The following is a 22,168-nucleotide window of genomic DNA, read 5'->3' as shown; positions in this document are numbered from 1 at the left end:
GAGGAAACACGCTTTCTTCTCCGACATGTCTGAGTGAGCGTGCCTAACAGACGGTTCATATCTTCCGTGAAGATTGCGATATGTTCATTTGGTTGCTGCGCACAAGTTTATATCGTAGTTTCGACCCGCTCCTTGCGCATGGCCATCGTGAACGTTTGTAGGAAACCTCTCCAATACAGTTCGTACGCTTTTATGCCGGCGATTTATGCTTCGGTTTCCAGCCAGCTTTCCGTATCTTAAACGATAATCTCCTTAAGAACGTTGGCTCCATTGTCTGTTGCAGCGCGATTGTTGCTGGCGACGCAGCAATTGTCATTGGGACTGCGGGTTTGGCCATGATCTTCCCAGTATTCTCGCCCAGATGAGCGTACTCAGGTGGTAGTCTTAGGTATTGGTGAGCTCGCTGGCCGATAACAATGTTTACGCTGTTTTCATGGCTTACTGGGTGTATCCGGTCACAGTGACGGTGAATACACTAGCAAGAACATTGAATCACGCATCTAACTCTTTAATTGGGGAACGGGAAAGCACAAAACGAGTTACACTCGAGCAGACAGATAGTTCCGATCGTAGACATCGATCGTCCAATAAGTGATTTGGGGCTAACGATTGACGGATATTCACCCATGATTCGTTGTAAATTGTAGCGTAATTTTTGGTGCTTGCAAGCATTTGAAGATTGTACCTTTGTATTCGCATTGCGCGTGCAATTTGATTACGAAAGGTTCGACTACAGCATAAAAAAATGTGTAATTTGTGAGAAAGATCAAGAAGCGGTAATTTAACCTTTGTTAGCCGGTGAAACTTGTTCATAGGAAAAATATATAAAAGTAATTGTGCAAACAAAAATGAAAGCTTATACACCTATCACACGGGAAGATTTAGTAACATTCGAATCGAATGGCATTCGCAGATAGTCACCCTAATTGCGATTTACACGGGAAATTTTAATGTCATTCGAATGAAATGACATTTGCCAACCAATGAGTTAGGGGGAACTCATTCGCATTCAATTTCGAACAGAATGTATACACGTGACCCCAGATGGACAACAGCGACACGCAACGCGAAAAAATAATGCGTGCATCAGCAAAGTCAAAAGATTTTTTTTTTTACTTATAAAAAGGAAATATGTTTTTGCCGCGACATTTTCACCATGGGCTGTGCTCAAGCGCTACTACTCTTTGCGTCAGTAGTCTGTTGCGGAGGTCGGCAATATTGGATGTGTGGGTAGAGGTGCTTTTAGTTGTGAAGAATTGGCGTCAAAATGATTTCGTCCGTTTTAAAAGTACTCGCAAAAGCTCTTCAACGAGAATTATAGGCGCAAAATTTCCTTGAATTACGCCAATTTCGTTCCATATCGTCATTGCTATCAGTTGCGAATGCCATTATATCTTACTGTGCAGCACCGCAATAGACCGAATGGCATTCGATGCATCCAATGCTATTCGATTCGAATGACATCAAATCTTTCCGTGCGACAGGGGTATAACTTGTCATGTCTATGCTTCATTGTCAATTTTACACAAGACTAAAGTCACATAAGTCACATAAGACTAAAAGATTTTACAGCTTCCGTACGGATAAAATGAACTATCCATTAAACTTCCGAAGTTCCGCCGCAATAAAACATAACTAAAATTACCCAATACAGTCTAACTAATAACTAAGTCTCACTACCATCATCAGCTTATTTTATGGTATATACAAACATCGGCAGTAGGAATACACGCGCCAAAGAGCAGTCAATGCATTGAGTGAAATTTCATGCAAATAATTTTCATACGCGTACAGTGTTGTTATGCATTGTCGTAAAAGCATCTGCAAATGCTGCCCCTCGAAGGCAACTTGGCTTTTGGTCCTCATATAATGGCAGAAATTACTTTTACGTTGTCAAGGATTCAGTACCTCCTTTCTCAAGTGCTTCCTAATGAGATATTCTGTTCTGTTTACCCTGCAAAATCGCTACGAAGGTTTCAGAGTAATCGCTGGTGCTTGCGTGATTTTCAGAAAGTACGAATTCAGATTTTCACAAAAGTACAAAAGTCCAGATTGCAAAAAAGCTTCGGTGATTAGAATACAGAACTATCGATAACACTCGAGAAAATTATGATACATGAAGGCGCGCCCTAGCGTGCGCGTGGACTCTCCTGATCTCCCAGTGAACTTGCCCTTTCGAAAGCTACCAGCTGCGTCGACACAGTGGCTATAGCCCTGTATTCGTGATCACTATGTCCCGGGTGCGATCCCCAGTCGTGGAGGCTGCGTTTTAGTCCGAACGCTTGCGGATCGCGCTTTGGGTACTCTTCGAAGAACCTCCAGATGATCTTAAGGTAATCTGGAGCACCGAACAACGACTTTTCTCATATTCCGCGTGTTGCTATGGGCCATTAAGCGTCATGAGATCTCCCTCGAAAAGCTCGTCGCGCTGGCGTCTCCTACCTGGTGTCGGATTCAAGACGGCATTCAAGCATGCACGAATACACAAGGGTTGTTTATCATGGACTCTGTTTCTTCCTTAGGGACTACCGCTCGCGATGAGTGCAACCCTATAGTTACAATATGTGTTGGTACTGCATATGTAATCTCGAGGCGAGAAAGTAAATATGAACAAAATGAAATCGCGACATTATCCTTGTCCCAGCGCCCGACATTTTCCAAATGTCACACAAGATGTCCCGCAATAATGAACAGCGCTATATGCCACACAAGGATCTGCCGCGCAACAAGCGGAGAAATCAATTAAAGATGGATTTCTGCCCTTACTCCCGTAGCTTACCAAACCCTAAGAAAGGCTACTCGGCATGCACGCGTTACCTAGCAAAAAAAAAAACGAAAGAAAGAAAGAAAAAAAATATCAGTTCCTTTCAACTGTGTGAAGAAGGGTGACCAGCGAAGCTGTGTATGTGGGCTCCTTAATGGCGAACTTCACATCCGCCGCGGGTCGGCCCGGCATTGCATTATCTTCGGCATCGGCCCACGTATGGGGAGTGCTTAACGCCTGCTCCACCTCTGCCGCCGGTCGAGCCGGTGTAGCACGATCTTCGGGATCGGCCCACGTATGGGGAGTGCTTAACGCCTACTTCACCTCCACCGCGGGTCGGGCCGGCATTGCACTATCTTCGGCATCGGCCCACGTATAGGTAATTTTTTGCTTACAACGACACGAAAATTTCTTTGGGCGGTAGTGCTCTCCAGCTTCGCAGTAAAAAGGAATCGATGCCTACGGCAGTGAAAAAAGACTCGACAACAGGGCGCCTGCACGCAAAAGTGTAAGCCGAGGCTATCCGAGACTAAGGACGCCAAGCCTGCATTATTCAAAAGACTAGAGCAAAATAGCATGGACAAAAACAGAGAAGACGACACGATGAGCGCTTTACCGCTCGTCCTGTCGTCTTCTCTGTCTTTGTCCCTGCTATTTTGCGCTAGTCTTTTGAATAATGATGACACACCAACTAGCCCAGCTTTCTGCCTTAATCGCCAAGCCTGCGTCTGCATATTCCGAAACCACCACCATTTAGCAAGCTTGCATTATTCTTTGAAAATGTGCTTTTCAGCTTGCGAGCACTGCAGTGACAAAAAAGAGTTTTTGCTTATGCGACACCCGCTGTCGCATGATGTTACTTTTCTTATGTGAATTTTGCTTTCGTTCAGTACACTGCATGCGTCGTTGTGGGCGAATCATGAATCTTGAAGGTCCGTGCGCCACGTGGTGTAAAAGCGCTGAACTAAGGGCGGTGTCCGGAATCGCTGGGGTTGTTTTCCTTTTCTCGCTTGCAGAGAAACGACAAACAATGTGTTCGCGCTTACAGTTTACCGGATCGTTGACGCTATAGTTTCGGCATCTGAGAATCGCCGGTTTCTGTCGCTTCTTCAGTCTCCCTGTATTGTACTCCACCATGAATTCGGCGCGCGTGAGTACGTCCATTTCAGGCGGCCGTCCTTCGTATCGTTCGACGGGACTCTTGCGCCAAATGTCACAAATGGTAGGTAGCAGCCTCTCTTCCTCCATGTCAGCCTTCGTCTTACGGCTCCGATGGCGTTCCTCCGGCAAGTGAGTGTTTACGTAAGTGACGTCACGACTCGTTTGACACATGTCACACCGGAGAAGAAACGAAGCCGCTTCCTGCGCCGAGATTTCGATGGCGTTCAGCATCTTTACTCCGAGCTGTTGCATTGAGGTTTCAAACGACAGTTGAGCCACAGGATGTTCGTAGATCAACGGCTTGACGGCTCTGCCCAAGTTGGAAACACCGCGGTTACCCTTGTTGACGTACTGCACGACGTATGACGCACAGGCGTAAACATGAAATATGACCTGTAGATCCATGTTACACTTGAGCACAGAAGCTGTCCAGGGGTTGAACTGGTTCACCTTAGTCTGGTCAAACCCTTCTTGAGCAGCAGCATAAGCCTGGTCAACCCGCGGCGAATCACCTCCTCGTACTCGTCATACCCACGTATCCAGTGGTATTTCCACAACAGCTCAAACGACCAATACTCCCTAGTGCCCAAAGCCAGGTGTAACGTTTCGTGTTTCTTCTTGAGAAAGCGGTATCGCTTCAACTCGGCCGCGTCGTCGGCGGGCGGCTGCAGCGGAGTGAGTACCTTCGTTCTTAGCATCGGCCAGAGCGGAGCGTGAAAGCGACATTTTGTCCATCCGCCCTTGTAACACGTGTGTGTATGTTGGTGTTCCTTGCGTCTCGGCCGTTCCAAGACGTCATGGTCGACACGCAGCAAGTGTTCGGCCATGGCCACCGTGTTTGGCATCAAGTCATTCTCGACCTCCTCGTCGGGGGCCTGATTCAACCATAGAAGCAGATGAGCGTGAGGGCTACCTCAGTGCTGAAACTCAATTCACTTGAAACACTCAAGCACGTGGAAAGGCTTAAACGGACTGGTGCGAGAGTTTCGCAGCACCTTCATTATGACTCTAACCATATGTTCAAAGTATAAGGCACATGTGGCTGGGTCGTTGTTTACCAGCGTGGCTGCATACTGTTGTTTCATTGCACGCTCATCTACCCCCAAACCAGTGGGTTTCACCTGCAGTTTATCAAGCAAGTTTATCGCAGTTCATCAAGCATATATATGTATGTATATATATATATATATATATATATATATATATATATATATATATATATATATATATATATATATATATTTATATATATATCCAGTTGATGTAGCCGCTGTTGGTGCTTTCTAAAGCGCTTCTCCTCCTTTTGTCATGATTTGCAGAAACAAACCGAAAGTATGAACTAAAAGCCATGCACGTGAGCGGCAACAATGATGCAGGAAGCATTTAGCCACAATAAATTCTTCAAAAGAGCTTCGCCTGGTGAACAGTCTCTCAAACGTAGTAGCTGGGTTATGAGAGTCTGAGAATCCTAAAGTCGCAGAGGTCGCAGAGTGCGTGACTCAGCCTCGTAGAGCACTTTTTTGTTCGATGTCGGCTGAGTGCCTCTCAGGCACCGTCGAAGGCCCTTTCTCTGTATAGCTTCTAAACACGTCTTAGGATGGCGGTGCTGGAGACAGAGAGAAAAGGTGGACTCACCTTGGACCTTCGAAGAAATCACAGGCAACTTATCTGCCCCACGATTGCAGTCAAAGAGCTGCGTTCCATCTGCAGAAGACAAGTCACTAGTTCTCGAACATTTGAGCACGACTTATCCCAGTCACACAGATGTCACAAGTCACAGATGACTCTGTGACTCTGTGACTCTGTGACACAGATGTCACAGAGTCACAAGTGTACACAGATGGCTCTGTAAAAGCAGACGAAGGCAGATGTGCAGCTGCACTCTATATTTCCTCTCTGAGATTGGTCTGGACGTTCGGACTGTATGGCCTCGTCGACAGTTGTGGGAGGCGTGGCAATTGCCGCTGCTCTGCGAAAACTGAAGACTTTGCCTCCACAGAATGTGGCTCTGCTCACGGACCCGAAGGACGCGTTGCAACACCTCTACCATGGCTCACCGTCCATAAAGTTCCCGCGCAAATCACTGGCCCTCGTGAAAGAACGCCGCAACAAAAGCTTCACAGTAAAGTTTCAGTGGATTCGCTCCCACATCGGCGTCAACGAAAAAGCCGGTGTTCTTGCATACGCGGTGCTCTACCATCCAACCATAGTCAAGGCCCTAAAGAGTAATAAAGCTTTAAAAATCCGACATTCGAACTCACTTTGGGACACTTTGGTTTGCATCCCATATGCCCTGCTTAACCAAGAGAGGAAGCGTCACTTCCATATCAGAGGAGGACAGATCTGCTAGTACACCAGCATGGTTATTTAAGACGGGGCGTATTCTCTAACCCTTCGTTCTCTTCCGATGGGCACTTTTTTGCTGAAACTTGCGTTTTTTTATCTCTGTAGTACGGTGTCTAATTCTACGGTGTAAAAATTAAATTACGGGCTTTACGTGCCGAAATCGCTTTATGAGGCACGCCATAGTGGAGGAGTCCGGAAATTTTGACCACCTAGAGTTCTTTAACGTGCACCTTAATCTAAGTACACGGGTGTTTTCGCATTTCGCACAATCGAAATGTGGCCGCCGTGGCCGTGATTCGATCCCGCGACCTCGTGCTCCGCAGCCCAACACCACAGCGACTGAGCAACCACGGCGGGTTATTTCTAGGGTTTCTAAGCTGCACGCTTGTCCACACTTCTGCAAGCGCACGCACGCACACACACACACACACACACACACACACACACACACACACACGCACGCACACACACACGCACGCACACACGCACACACGCACACACGCACTACACAAATTGCTTCAGGCAGTAATTGTTTTTATTGATAAGTTGAACGGAGTCTGGGTGACGCGCACGGGTGGAAACGACCACGGAGCAGCTACCTTCCTGGTCGTCTTCGGTTCTCGAGTGCTGCAAAAAAAAAGCAGAAGAACCCAGATTAGTCACTGCTTTTTCTCAGCAGCCACACAGAGACGTATGCCTCTAAGGTAAAAACAAGAAAAAAAAGAAGTCTCCCTTCCACTCCTAATATTGACACGTGAACTGGTTTATCTTTTACGGGTGAGCGCTTTTACCACCCACGAAATGTTATCGCTCAGCGCAGGACGCGGCTAAATTTATCGGAAGTTTCTAGAATGTTATCGATGCTTCTATCCGCTGTCTATTGTCGCCGAACCTTGTGTAAACTGATTGAATGTATGCGCCACGCGAATGGCAAAGAACTTTGTGGAAGGCATGTGGGTCCCAGCGATTACTCTGGAACATTCGACGACTGATCTATGAAAGCCGACGCGTTTGACCCGCTGAGCAGATTTTCGAGGATCGCCGACTGTGTTCGCCGCTCTCGCTGTGCTTTAAGTGTAGCCTGTGTTGTGGACACATGTTCGCCCAATAAAAGCTTGTTTTGTATTTCACGGCGTTGCTACTGTGTTCTTTAACGTCACTAACCACGTGACAATATCGCTTCACCTGGGTTTCAATAAATAAGTGAAGTGCATTAGTAAAAAATGTTCCGGCTATTTTGGAACCTATCTACTTTATATCTACTTACTATGTACTTACTTTCAGACCACTGTACTTACTGTACACGTAATTTTCCTAATCTCGTACTGTATAGGTTCAATAGGTGAGCAGAACTTACGTGCATCGAGATTATTAGCTTAGAGGCAAGCAAGCAACATGTAGCGTTCTCGATGCGTTAATTCATTACATTCATAGTTATTCACTGTATTTGTCTTCGCTCAGTGCCATGATACCTACACAAGGAAGTTGCTTACAGTGAAAGATGAAATAGAAGGATCAATTACAGCCTAAATTGTTGTATAACAACAAAAGAAGAGGGCATCTGTGCATACAATTCTATAGCTGAGAGAGGCATGACCAAAGGGGCATGGTACGCGCAACGGACGCACCAGATCTGCAGTTTGTGTAAAATACCCCCGGTGCGTACGAGCCAGTAACGTTGAGAATCTTGCGAATCTTGTCGACAACAAGCAGCCGCGACCAGGGGGGGCCCTCGAATGACGTGCAGTTCTTGGGCGCGGCGTCGTAGTTCACGTCGTAGGCGGCGACCCCAACCAGTAGGTCCGTGTTGTTGTCGAAAACGTAGCAGAACTGCGAGCGGCCGCGTGAGGACAGAAAGAGTCACTGAGCTCAAAAGGCGTCCATTTACAACATGAGGTACACCATTCGGCGCCAAACGAAACGCGAAGAGCGGAGCGCGTGGCCGAAGGATAACCGAAGCTGCAGCGCGCGCCGTCCAGTCATTATTACACCCTCAAACAAATGGACACCCTTTGGAGTGTATATCTGCCACACAACAATAATCGCCATCTGTCTTGCTTGCGTTTCCTTTCTTGAAAACGCTACGCTCGCTACTTTCCTGTCGAGAATGCTAGGTCATGCTTTGCTCCGGGCAATATGCAAGTCAAGCAATATTTTCCGCGTTGTGTGTGTTCTATAGCAGCCTGAAAGCCTGGGATATCCACAAGATGATTAGATAATTACGGGTGTAGCTGATATCGCTTCCCTTGCCGCAACCATCACGAATATAATTTTTTGTAACTGTCATTTTTGTAATAAAATTCACATTGAACGATTAAAATAGAAGCTCCATACTTTGGTGATTACACAATATACTGTTTGAACTGATGTGTTTAATTTTACCTGGGCTCATGGCCTGAGAGGCTAGACTACATGATACTCAGGTAAGTAGTTATTCAATCAGCTAAGACATGCCTGTCATCCCTCTATATTTATCCCTCTTCCCAGGAGTTCCCAGATATGTCTCTGTTAACGTCAGAAAGAGTATAAGGATTTAAAACAGTCCAGCGTGGCTCAGCTAAAATTTCAAATATACAAGTAAGATGATTTTCTTTCTCATTGCCATTGTGCATTGCTTTCATTTTGCAGTCATCCGACGCATTCTTTTCCTTATTATCTAAAAGCACTAAACAGCGCCACACATCCGTAAGCATTGGGTGAAGATTCCATTCCACGAGGCATTGCTCAACAGTCAATGTCTCGTGGAATGGAATCGCAGCGCAATGCTTTTAAATTTAAAAGAATGCTTCCCGCAGAGTTACGCCGACCGCGTCGCCCCATAGTCGGCTTCGCCTCAGTAGTCTATGTCCCGGATTCCTGAACTTGTCAAGGAAAGCAGAAGCTACAATATCGCAGTGTAGTCACTACAGGGCGAGTATTATCGCACAGTGCAGTGAAACCGTACGTGTCGTCGGCTTCAAATGAAACGAGAACAGCGGTGCCTCTGCCACAGTTCGGGCCGTCATCTCTTCTCGCTTTCAAATAAGAGAGAACCGGGGGTTTGTCGTTTCTTTCTCGTCTACCTCTTTTTCGCACACATTTTTGTTGAGATAGAACAGAGGGGCTCTATTCTCGACACGTTAGGCGGCTGCACGGCCGCCATTGTTCACCATGTTGACTCTCTAATTGGCTGTCGAAAGGTCACATGTCTTGAGATTTGTGCCGGAAAGCGGCACAAGTTTTTTTTAATTAGTGCACAGCTATACGAAGTATTGTAGTTTTATCGGCCGTATAAACTTGGATACGTTCACTTGCTAAGTGAATTTACAAGCGTATGGTGCCAGCATGCACGAGCAAACATAAACACATGACACTCGATGTCAAAACGCTGGTGTCAGCAACGCGTCAGCAGCAGCGAGCGAAGTGACCTTCGTGCGGTCTACCCCTTAATGCAAGAACGACGAACACACAGCGCGCACGAAGGCATGGGCCGTCTGTACAGATATTGATGGCGCACGCGGCGCTGCAATGTACGCAAAGGGGAACAGTTGTCATCTCTGGCTATGCCTCCGCAGTGTTGTCAGACAGAACGCCGCACGCAACAACCGCGTCACATCAGGGAGGAGATTTGCGCCGATCCCCACTATGTTGCACTCGTATCACGCGAACGAAAATTAAAATTTGGGGTCCGATATTTCGGAGCACAGACACGCTAGAAGAATTCTAACTTTTACTGCGTAGAAACACGACTGCCTCTAACATTTCAATACAAACATACCCACTTAGTGCAGTCAACAAAATGTTAATTATTCAATTTTATGTAATTGGGCTGCTGACAGCGACAATTATCATCTCATTTTTTGTCCCCCTGGCCGCATAACTTATTTTTACAGGTGGTACTCGCGTGCCTCCCAGAGCCTAATTTTAAGAAAATCCTAAAGCTTAATTTTGAAGTCCCGGTATGAGAACATTGTAGTAAACCCCTTAACGCGCAAAGATTTATGTTTCTGACGTTCAACTGACGTTCTTAATGCAAGCTCTCGAAAAAAACATAAATTACTCGCAGAATTTCCTGCGGGAGTTATCTAAATGATGCGTCACCAATTGCTACCAATGTCCTGCTCTTTTGTCGTATGTTGCACTGCTTGGTATAACTGCGACAAACACTGCCGAGGCATCGCGAAGGGAGAAGCACGCTTGCAACACTTACGTGTTAACTGAGACCAGCATGAGATGGCGAACAAAAAGCGAGTAGTAGCAATGTTAAACCATGTTGTGTGATGGTGCGTTTAGATGGTGCCGCTGCTTCGTGGAAGATGAGCTCTTGCCCATGCGTACTGTAGTTCGTGAGGTAATTGAATAGTATCACGTTTGGTAGACCTCGTACGTAGGCGTGGTCGATGACGTTGCTTTCTCTCGATGCGAGGCGTTATCAACCGTGATCAACCGTATTCCGGGGGCGGCTGCGTATGGCGCTGCATCGTGGGCCGTGTCTCGAAAGCTATCTGCAATGAGCACAGAGTGCGCCTAGTGCTGATAGCTTCGTGTGCACTGTGTTCTCGGCGCTTAGTTCTCCTTGAAGCCTGGAGCAGCACCAAGGTCGCTTCGTTCGCTGCTGCGGGCCATATCTCGAAAGCGAGCGTCTGACGTGACGGACGGACGGACGGACGGACGGACGGACGGGACAGGTTTCCTCATCGGCAAGGAATAAAAATGCTTACGTTCCTAAAAACCACCATTCAGGAAAATAGGCTGTCATTCTTCAAGGTTGCATAGGTCAGCAGCCTTTTTTTTTTCTTTTTTTTTATGTGTGTATAGTGTTACCACAGTACGCTGTAAAATAATTTGCACCCGCATTACGCTTTAAAGGTGTTAATTTTTTAGCACTGCATGAAGCTAAGTTGCGATTCTTAATAGCAGTGCGGTGCGCGGTAAGAATGCGAGGATTCCGGAGTGTCGTCGATAGCACGGCATTAGAAGCTCACCTTTATTTTGAGTGATTCATTTGTCTCGAAGGATACCGTGAATCCGTGATTCTTGTCATAGGCGTATCCGCAAGCATAACGATCTCTGTACTCGAAGGTGTTTGTGTAATTAAAACTTGTGTTGCCGCACACCTGGAAGACAGTGGAGAGGGAGAAAGGCAACTAAGGCAGAGCGAACGTACTGAGAATTGTGGCTCGACGCCTACTAGACTACAGCATCGATTTATTTATTTTAATGCGCAATATTAAAAGAAAGGAAGGAGAGGAAACTAAAATGGCATGGCTTCCACGCAGTCCGCGCGCTCTTATGCACAGCTTTCGCAGGTTTGTTGGCTATCTAACCTGGTTTCGGTTTCCGTAAAATATTACTAGATGGCGTAACAGGTCCGTGAAAAGAAACCCCTCGAACATCGTAAAGTAGCGACACTCTCCTCCTGCGCCTTCCTTCCTCGTCGTTTTTCCTCTCTTTCACGCTCCCTCCTCGACCGTGGCGCCGCCTACACTGCTCAAGCGTAGCAACGGCGCCAACATGCGCTCCTCGCCACTCCGTAGACGCTTCTCGAGCAAAAGTGGCGCCGATGCATGGCGCGAGGGCCCATGTAATGCTATTAGGCCAATAGCGACGCGGCGTCGGCCTCGGCCAGAACGCGCGAGGAGGAGGTGGCATTCTTCCAAGCGTGCCGCTAATTTACGAAATCTAAGGGGCTTTAGTGAAAAAATGAGATATTAGCACTGGACAGCTGAACAGGTGGCGACATCTCGCGGAATAGGCTGGGGCGACTACGGTTAGGTTAGGATAAGAAAAGAGCAGATTGGGTAAGGGAACAAACGCGAGTTAATGACATCTTAGTTGAAATCAAGAAAAAGAAATGGGCATGGGCAGGACATGTAATGAGGAGGGAAGATAACCGATGGTCATTAAGGGTTACGGACTGGATTCCAAGGGAAGGGAAGCGTAGCAGGGGGCGGCAGAAAGTTAGGTGGGCGGATGAGATTAAGAAGTTTGCAGGGACGGCGTGGCCACAATTAGTACATGACCGGGTTCGTTGGAGAAATATGGGAGAGGCCTTTGCCCTGCAGTGGGCATAACCAGGCTGATGATGATGACTACGGTTAGGGCCCGGAGGCTGTGTCACCGCTTTGCGCGGCGTGTTTTTTTCGCTTCGTTTGTACTGCGTGCGAAAATGCCGTGTTCTACCAAATCCATGGAAGTTTGTTGCGTCGTATGTAGTGTGAAGGCGCACGGCAAAGGCGCACGAACCGGCGCATTTCTGCAGATTCCCAGCGTGGGCCCACTTTCGTGAGCGCCGCACCAAACGCAGATCCGCTTGGTTCGTAGGCAGAGGTAAGCGCACACGTCCAGCCATACACGTTATATCGTTTAGTAAGAATTAGCGACCGCCACGAGTATGCTACCTTCAAGCTTCTTCAAGCTTTTCAGGTACGACGGCACTGTACGGTGACTGGGACTCCCGTGCGCACACACATTTGCATAGCCGCCACTGTCGGCGGTAATCGCAAAAGTCGTGCAGACCTAGCTACGATTCCATAATTTTTCCGACTGTGTATAAGAAGCCTCCCAGCTAATTGCTTGGATTGTTTTAATGGTTACGTTTCTTGTGGATGAACCGCTACGACATTGATACGTTACATTTCCAATCTCCTTCTGCACATCTTCTGCCGAATAACAAGGGACAGAACGTTTTGAGCGTTGTTGTGGATCTTGTGTAGTGTTGCCAACCTTATCGAATTGTGGCGTACATTCCGGAACGCCCCCAAACAACAACAACAGCAATTAGGCTTGGTTGTACGATGAGTTATACGCATCCTTGACCCGTACCGATAAGATTTCGACGGCCGGTGACTATGCTCGTCGCTATTGTGGGTTTGAGTGCTCCTTGTTTTTCTAGGCACGAGCTTACCCAATAAAAATTTAATGGCTCACTGTTTTGACAGTGTGGTTCTTCGCCATCACTACAACGGCAAAATGAGTTTGGAGCTGGTCACTTGTGCAGTTGTACCGCAGAGTAAACGTATACGCAGCCATGCATAGCTAGAATTTTTCATGTGGTTCACAAAAAATGATGTCACAACGCTAAATATTGCGCAGTCGTCAATTTTAAAAGCTTTAAAGCCTCGCTGGCGGCAGTAGCGACATTTTTATTTTTATTTGTTCGCATGCGTTTTCGGGTTGTCCTCGCCAAACTACAATTTGCGGTGAAGCATAGAAGTGCTGGCGATTTGCTTCAGTGAATAGTGGCAAACCATCCGTGTTGTTGTTGCAAGTACGTCGAAGCCTGAACTCCGAACCGCGCGTTTACTGAAACGTCAACAAACCCGCAGCGGGAAAGCGCAAATTTGGGCATAACAGTTGATCGCTCGTGGCCTTCAGTTTCTCTTAGAAACATACATGAAACTTGTATCGCTTGCTTTGTCACTTATACGCAGTTCCCTCTAGAGTCTTCGCCAGGAAAAATGCGCCGTAAAATTATGTCACTAAGCAAACCATTAATGAAAACTTCGTTATTTGTAGGGCGTGTGTGTAATATATGGTGTCGTGCGAAACGTAGCGCTTCTGCGCACATTTAAACGCATACTCGGCGATTGTCCATAGAAACTTATACTTTGTTGCTGCTTCGGCCACTTAAAATAGCAGCTAAGGCAGGCAGATCACTGCCGTATCACGGGAGAATGTACGAGTAGTAGCGATTGCTTCGATGGCAATCGATTTCAGCGCGGCTGAATGCTCTCTCTTCTGACGAAAGAGGCGCTTGCAAGTGACTGTAAGCATTAAATACGTTGTAAATAAACGGTTAGAGTTGAAGATTCCGAGAATGCGCAAAGCCTGGTCTTCGCAAACGCCAAAATAAGCAAAAATCGTACGAGAGGTGCTTTAACAATCGGAAGTCGCAGACTCATAGGACAAATACAGCCCGAGGCTACAGGCGTGCTTCTTTAGCTTATGGGTAGAATCTTCCGACTCCTACGTAGGAGCACTGAAGTTCGAAACCTGCTGACGTCCTTTTCTTTTTGTTAGTTACATTTAATTTTTGTTATTGCTGCTCGAGCAGTTGCTGCTTGTCAGTCTTGACACAAACCTTTTTCGCCCCTTTCATTTGGCAAGATCACAGCAAGCAGTGAGACTTCACAACCACCAAAGAGCCATGTACATCCGTTCCACAGTCGTAATTCGTTTAAGTACGTTTACTGCTCTTCGCTATTTTTACATCTGCTTATTGGCACATTGGTGGTGGCAAGCTATGCGTGTATCATGAACAGTCCTGAAGAATAACTTTTTATTTTGTCATTTGAACAATCAGCTTTCAGATCCGTAGTGGCTACACAAGTTGCCAGAGCCGATTTCATTCATTGATGCAATTTTAGGGAGACTATCAAAATTTCATTGCGAAAGTAATGCTCTACCTTGCGAAATGCGGCTTTGTGCGAATCTTTTTGCGCATTGATTTGACGTGTATCTACTCCATGAGTACGTCGGATGTACCCGGAAAGCTATATTAAGCGATCCTCTCGAGTACACTTCATGAATGTTCGCGATTGCGTCTGACGTACTTTCAGGGGCTTCGTTGAAAATAAAGCTAAGCACCTGGTTAAAGCTGCACAACAGTGAATCAGCGTAAGTATGTTTGTGTGGAATACCGTGCCAGCGTAGCATCACCGAGTGCAGAGAGCGTTTTGTATTTCGGGTAAACCTTTCTGCTTTCGGCTTCCAGCTCTGATTTCAGCTTGTAGATGACTCCATCCCTTTTCATCAATTTCAAAGGCTTCAGAAGCGGCGTGTTTGCAGTGGTCCTCGACCCCTGTGAATACCCTGTGACCTTCTATGAATATTTTACCGATTTCGTGCCCCTTGCATTGTCTAACTGCAAAAATATGTTCATGTATATGCATAACGTTGTAAAACGTAAAAAAATGCCTAGCGCTGAGGATGCATAATTCCGGGACTACATCGTAGCTAGGCTCCGCGAGCTAATGGTGATGGGGTTTTCTTTCTGTCGTTCATGATGATCATGGACATGCCCTGCCTCATATAAATAACTTCCCTTTCCCAAATTAGCGGTCCTAAAAACATTTTCTAGTTTCCAAGGCCCTGAAAGCCGCAACGGAGGAGGACGGGCAGTGCAATGGTCGGTCGTGTCGTCTGCTGCGCGACGCCCCCGTATTTTGCAATTTCGCCACAGTGGAGCTGCTCGCAAGTGTTCTAGTGGCGACGCACAACGGCCGCCCGTCGCCGTGTCCAAATCGGCACCCCAGAAACGGCTCACTCTGGGTAACGGAAGCGAATCTCTAAGGCCATGCTTTTGCTTGTTGCGTGCAACGGAGGTGATTGCAAGAGCTGGAAACTAGTCATGGGCGTCGCGTGTCGAACATCACTTACTCTGTATGTAGGTGAGCGCGTGTGTGATGACTGCGGCAAGGCGACGATGCGAAAAGGATGGATTGACGACAACAGTGACGATAACGGCATGACATAGCGACGACTCCGTGCGTATGAGATTACTTATTAATAAAATAGAAGAAACTCACTGAGAAACGCCATAGCGGCGAGAGCGTTCTGCAGGGCGGCGGTGTCTCTCGGTCCTCCAGCATCGTAGAACGTGACAGGCGGCACGCGCGCACACGTATGCAAGCACGCACGTAGACACACGCACGCGCACGCACGCGCGTACACACATTACTATACCTTAGTGAAAACGTTCTCTAAATTTAAAAAAAAGGATCACAATTGGACTAATGAACATGACTTACGGCTTGTACGTGCGCTACCTGGGGGTAGTCTCCTAATTTGCACGGTTTCCCAACGTGGTACTTTCCCGGCTTAAGGTTATAGATATCGGACTCATTTGGCTTGTACCAACGGCCCGCCATCGTCGCCGACACCGCGTACATGGTGTCGAGGCCCTCGTTCCGTTGCAGGTGCTTAACCGTGCTCACGGCGTCATTCTGGAGAGCAAAGAAATGAGCGCGCACGCAAACTTTACACTTTGCAGACGGAAACGTAGCTGACCGTCGGACAACGCGTCGAGGTTTGAAGGCAAATTCTGCATCCGGGTTCGCGCGCTGACGAAGCTATGCGTACGGTGGCGTGGCTGCAATCCAATGTCAATCAATGAAAAGCCAGCAGCGCAACCTGCTTCTGAGTCCCGAATGTTCACTTTGAAACTTAATTAGCAATTATTATGAAATGAGTGCTACCTTGCGCTTGCCGCTCGACGCGTTTCAACGGCTCCACTTTGCAAATAGCAGTTTGTGCGGCTGCACGGCGACAATTGCTGACGGCGTAGTCTAGCAACTCCGTCTGCGAAGAAGGCCCGAAGCTGCCGCGTCGCTGATGACCAAAGTGTCGGTGGGAACGCCAAGGTGGTGTCTATGGCGAATCGTTCATCGCTAAGAAAAGCCAGCAAACATTGCACGGCCCCTGGTACTTCTGAAGGGTTGAGTACTCGCTTAGACCTCTTCGATGTCTTTGATGTATACACTCCTCAAATTATCATACATTCGCGAAGATTTCGTTTCTTCTGTTTTCCTTCTGACATCATAGGGGCAGCAATATGAACGCTATATTTAGAATGGACTTACGACGTGTTTGCACAGTGGCTTACTTATGCGTTACCGCGAGTATTATGTGAATACTTAATTTAATGTTTCTTTATAACGAAGTCAGTGGAAGCCGGAACTTGCTTCGTCATATATACATGTCACGTCGTTCAAAAGGTGCCTCCCTTAGTGCAGTATATAAAAGCACACTAAGCTTGCTGAAGAAAAGTTGGGGTTTATTCTGACCACAATGGTATAGATGAAAAATTATCCGGGATATCAACACCCCCCCCCCCCTGGCTTGGATTATTTCACAGCGTAATTGGTGTTCATACTATAGACAATGTGATATTGTAGAGGGCAACAGAATGCTTAGTTCAAACGTCAAATATTAACGCAGGAAACAGCTGCAGGCATTCGAAAAACAAAACTAAAGGGGAGGAATGAATAGGTTTGCATACACATCAAGTCAATGCAATGCAAGAGAGAATTAGACTCCAGTAGAGGTTCACTGACGACTCCGCCTAATATGCAGACAGATGATGTCATAACTAAAACAACAATTGCATTCAGAACAGAAAATAAAATTAAAGGAGAGGGGAGGGGCAAATAGGTTTGCATAGAGAGCAATTCAATGTAATGTAGGACAAAAATTAGTTCCAATACAATTCCACTGACAACCCCGCCTAACATAAAGACAGACCGATGTATTAATAACAAGAATATTTCCCACCGTAAGCTTGGTGTTTTTCCACCGATAAGAGCTAAACATGGTCGCCTTTACTACAAAATCCCGACAGCGGTCGCTGCCAATACGCCAAAATCGACTTCATCGTAAAACATGTGCGCATGAATGACATTTTCACAAGAAAAATTGCTTAACAGTGGTTGCAAAACGTTATATGTACACGATCAAGGTTTAACATGGGCGGGTCGCATGCGGGCAACGTTTGAAATCGTGTAATTACAGGCAACTAAAACTGCTAATTTATTAGCTCAATAGAAAAAGATTCGACGGAAATCGGGTTGTGATTCAGCAAGGTCGCACAATCCTGCTATCATTATGCACACCCATTCGTATTAACGTGCCTTTATTGCTATGCACGTTTGCACTATTTTCTATGTGTTATATACACACAATATATTATATATGTTATATATGTATACGACGCCTAGAAAGCCGCTACCGAGTTTGGTGTTGTTCTAATTTAGTGGTTTTATTTAGCAAAGTTTCATCGTTCTACGCTATCGTTTGTTGTCACTTCAAATGCCGGTATTGAGTAGAGCAAGGTTATTCCACACTGAAAATTCCTTAGCGCTTTAAATAAGAATGTTCGTTTTTTTATCAAGTATCGGGTTTGTAGAATTTGTAGAATCAACGGAGGGCTTTTCTTTCTCGTTTTTTTTAACCGTCACACGAAGCTTGACGTCGCATGTTACGCCAAGGAGAACCGGAAACAGCGCCAAGAGTTTTAACGCTATAGCTTTCTCTCGCGAGTAGTTGAATGACAACTGCAGCTCACCCGACCGTATGCAGCTATGAATAGGAAACATGAAGGTGAAAAAATATGGCAGCATGTTACACTCCTGCAACACGTGAAGGCGGAAGCCTGCTGCACACGTGGTAATGCATTAAATTATGCGATCAGAGGGGATAAGACTTCTTGCAAGGCATAATGAGCCGCAGTGCGTAGTAAACGTATGGAGCTATAGGTGGAACAACTGAACGACACATGCGTGCACCTAATGCACCAGCTAAAGGTTCTTTCGTTCCATCTTTCGTTGTTCCTTTCTTTCAGTCTTTCCTTCTTTCGTTTCTTCTTTCGTGTTATATTTTTCTCCTTCATTCCTCCTTTCTTTCGTTTGTCCATTCATATTCAGCCATTGCATCTTTGCTTGCTTACGTGGGTATGAGCCATTCCCAATGATGATACTCCTTGCATAGCTGATTTTTCGCATCGCTGGACTAGACGGCGCTGAACGAGCCACTTAAGGCTTTTGCCTTAATAATATGTTTCGGTCCCTTTGCTGCACTAAAAAGCTGGGTGGCATAATAAGCCCGCATTTTTCATGACATAAAAGGCAGCTTGGTTGTAAAATTGAAAAAGATAAAGATATAGCAATAAAATTGAAGGCATTGAGTTTACGGACCAGACTTTCCTTTTCGATCGCAGAAATACGTCGCACATGGGGAGTATATGTGTCATTACAAGAGAATATGTCCTTTTTTGTGTCTTGTTACAGGTCATCAGCAAATCGAATACATCCGTTTGCGTCACTGGAAAGGTCGATACAGCAGTTTGGCGTTACACAACCATGCAATATCTCTTACGTAGGAACTCTACGGTGCGTACGTTTTCTTGTTAATCACATTACTGAATGCAAGAACACCTGCTTTCTGAATATTTAAACTCACCATCGAATACAAGTAGGACAAGGTTTTCAATTCGGGAAGAGGGTGTCCCTTTTCTTCAAAGACGCTAGGCGGCAATATGGTGCAGCCCGTGATGTTGTTGTCGTTGAAAGACATGTGGCTCAAAATAACGATGCCGTCCGGTAGGTACACAGTCCTGGAATAAAAGATCTCACGTGGAGATGGACTGATATGCGTGGTGGGCTGAGGTGGGTATATTGTGTGCTTTTACGCGGCTATAGCGTAAGAGAATGTGTGTGGAGGTACTGCATCACGTCGAGCCTCGGCCAGATCAGATGTGAACTATACGAAATGAAGCGCCGGTTTCTAGCCGTATTCGCTAAGCGCGTACCCATGGACGCCTGCCCGTATACCTGCATATTAAATGTTTTGCATCTAATGTATATCATCAGCGCCTCTACTAATTATTACTGATTGGTATTGCCTAAAGGGACACAGAAAGCAACTATATTAATTCAAGCTTAGAATAATACTCATACACGTCTTCGGCTTCAATATTTTCGAGAACCTAGCTGCAGTAAGCGAGAGATTGCGGTAAATATAGGACACGATTCGAGACAGTCTACGTGCATATTTTGGCACTAGCCCGATGACGTAGCGGCTCATAATTCTGTTACTAATACTGAACCAGTCACAATAATAATAATAAAAAAGATCGTTACATCGCATTATAATATGGAAGAAAACGTTACTTGTGCTGAACCCGCCGCGGTTGCCTAGCGGCTATGGTGTTGGGCGGTTAAGGGCCGATTTACGCTCGAGCCGCTCATCGCCGCAAGCCGCACCGCACGCGTGCGGTCGCGCGAAAGATTGCACGTATCAAACACTTGCGCACAAATTTCGGCATAGAATGTGTAAGGTATACACTGTGCACACAGTGTAAATAGTAATTTGTGCACAAGTGCTAGATACGTGCAATTTTTCGCGCGACCGCAGGCGTGCGGTGCGGCTTGCGGCGATGGGCGGCTCGAGCGTAAATCGGCCCTAAGCACGAGGTAGCGGGATCGAACGCCGGCCACGGCGGCCGCATATCGATGGGGGCTAAAAGCGAAAAACACCCGTGTACTTAGATTTAGGCGCAGGTTAAAAAACTCGAGGTGGTCCAAATTTCTGGAGTCCCCCACTACGGCGTGCCTCACAATCAGATCGTAGTTTTGACACGTAAAACCCCATAATTTAATTTTGTTTACTAGTAATGAACCAGTGGTAATAAAGAAGATCATTGCGTTACATTATAAGAACGAAGAAAATGCTTCTTGTCCAGTTCCCAATCGATTCATAGAAAAAAAAAACCTATTGGAAGTTGCCCTTGATAATGATGCGGCAGATAGCAAAATTTTCTTTTTCTTTGTTTCTCACACCATGCACGCCCCACCCAAACTCTCATGTTTTGGTGGTTTATGATTCGTGTAGCCAGCCCTGCGCATGCTTGGCTGTCTCGCGTAGTTCGCGCTAAGGAGTCAACAGCATGCGCGTGAATGTCAAGCGACCGCAAAGCGACAGACGCACCCTCCAGTCGCGCTGCGGGATTATTAAATGAGCGCCCACATCACGAAAAAAAAATACAACCACGAACTTTCTTTGTTGCCCGAATTAAAATTGCGGCTTTGACCAAAAGGCGACGCAATGAGTGCTACGGCAAATACTAGACTGCTCAACGCCGTACGGTTAGTATCGTTGTAATGCGCTGTAAACATCCGCTTACTAACAAATAAAAAGCATGGTGTCATGCTAGCCCAAGCAGACATGAACGCATTTCACTCGATGGCCGCGCACACTCGCTGTCAGAACGCTGGCCTGAGTAAGTGCGGCAGCAGTGGCGAGCGAATTCCCCTTCGTCTTTCCTCTCGCTTCAGTGCCAACCACAGGCGCTTGAGAACACAGCAAACGCAGTTCACACAACGCCACCAACCTTGCGTGCACTTCGTGTTTTTCGGTTCCGCTGGCCTTGATAGACACCGCAGATTGCCTAAAAGATAGGGCGCTTTCAGCGACCACAGTGCCCACCCGCGACCGAAGTAGATGTGGAGACGCCCGTAATCCACACACCCCTTCCTAGCGCGCGAACCCTCCCCTCATGGCTCCCTTGCACGAGCGAGGAGACGACGTCGTGCTTTATAGCACGTGAACTTCATCCGAGACATCACAGCGACGGCGGAAATTCGCCTGGAGTGTCCGTATAATTGCTATCGCAATAATACAGTCGTAGTGAGCGGCTTATTGCCGGTCACTGTTTTTGAAGCTCACTACTGCACACGTTTTCCTTCTACCGTGGCACGTTTTGTAGCACGAACGGAACACAATTCCTTGGCGAGCACTCAGTTGTGCATTTCCGACGGCTGATTGCACAGTAGCAAAGCCGAACTGTTGAACTTAGTCGCGTGTCGGACCTAACCTGTCAAACTTAGCGTGTCGGACTTAGTCGAACTCGGCCAGTCGACGCCATCTGGCCGAAGGCGCGGCATGCAGTTAAGTTCGGTTGCACTTGGCGCTGGCATTGCAGAGGGCGGCAGTGACACAGACTCGTGTCTCACGATGTTTTACGGCTACTTGCAGTCGCTCTTTATTAGATACTTAGTTGCTGACCGTTGCTCCTTCTTCTAGACATGAGGAGACATCATTCAATACCACTGTCATGCTCATACGACACCTACTTTTCATCTAACTGACCGTTTTCTTTCTTAAAGTGGTTGCAAGATACCCAGATCCCAGATGCGCCCAATCAGCTTGAAATCAGCTAAAGACCTTGTCTTCTAGAAGCCGCCGCATCGGCTGTCGGGCACTATTTTCATCAGCGACGACAGTAAAGGGTGGTGATGACATATGCAATGTCATACCTCCTCGCTCGTGGCATGTGACTTGAGTAGCGCTGGAGGAATGCGGACCTTTAAGACGCGATCGCCTCTTAAGTAAGCATTTTCCTAGCATAAAATGTTCTCTGGG

General features: G+C 46.7%; 1 protein-coding gene across 1 annotated transcript in view; it reads right to left on the bottom strand.

Moving 5' to 3' along the window:
- Window positions 1-6,789: 6,789 nt before the first annotated feature.
- LOC139050131 (uncharacterized) overlaps window positions 6,790-22,168 on the bottom strand; it is a 54,628-nt gene continuing 39,249 nt past the window's right edge. Inside the window, exons 10-14 of the mRNA XM_070526343.1 lie at window positions 19,208-19,361; window positions 16,003-16,197; window positions 11,236-11,367; window positions 7,938-8,101; window positions 6,790-6,898 (exon numbers count right to left, since the gene is read on the bottom strand). Of these exons, the coding sequence (XP_070382444.1) occupies window positions 6,790-6,898; window positions 7,938-8,101; window positions 11,236-11,367; window positions 16,003-16,197; window positions 19,208-19,361 (754 nt within the window). The remainder of the gene's footprint in view (window positions 6,899-7,937; window positions 8,102-11,235; window positions 11,368-16,002; window positions 16,198-19,207; window positions 19,362-22,168) is intronic.

Source organism: Dermacentor albipictus, chromosome 9 (genome assembly GCF_038994185.2).
Source record: "Dermacentor albipictus isolate Rhodes 1998 colony chromosome 9, USDA_Dalb.pri_finalv2, whole genome shotgun sequence".
Classification (NCBI taxonomy): domain Eukaryota; kingdom Metazoa; phylum Arthropoda; class Arachnida; order Ixodida; family Ixodidae; genus Dermacentor; species Dermacentor albipictus.
Note: the sequence above shows the minus strand (reverse complement) of the source record. Positions and strands in the feature narration are given on the sequence as shown.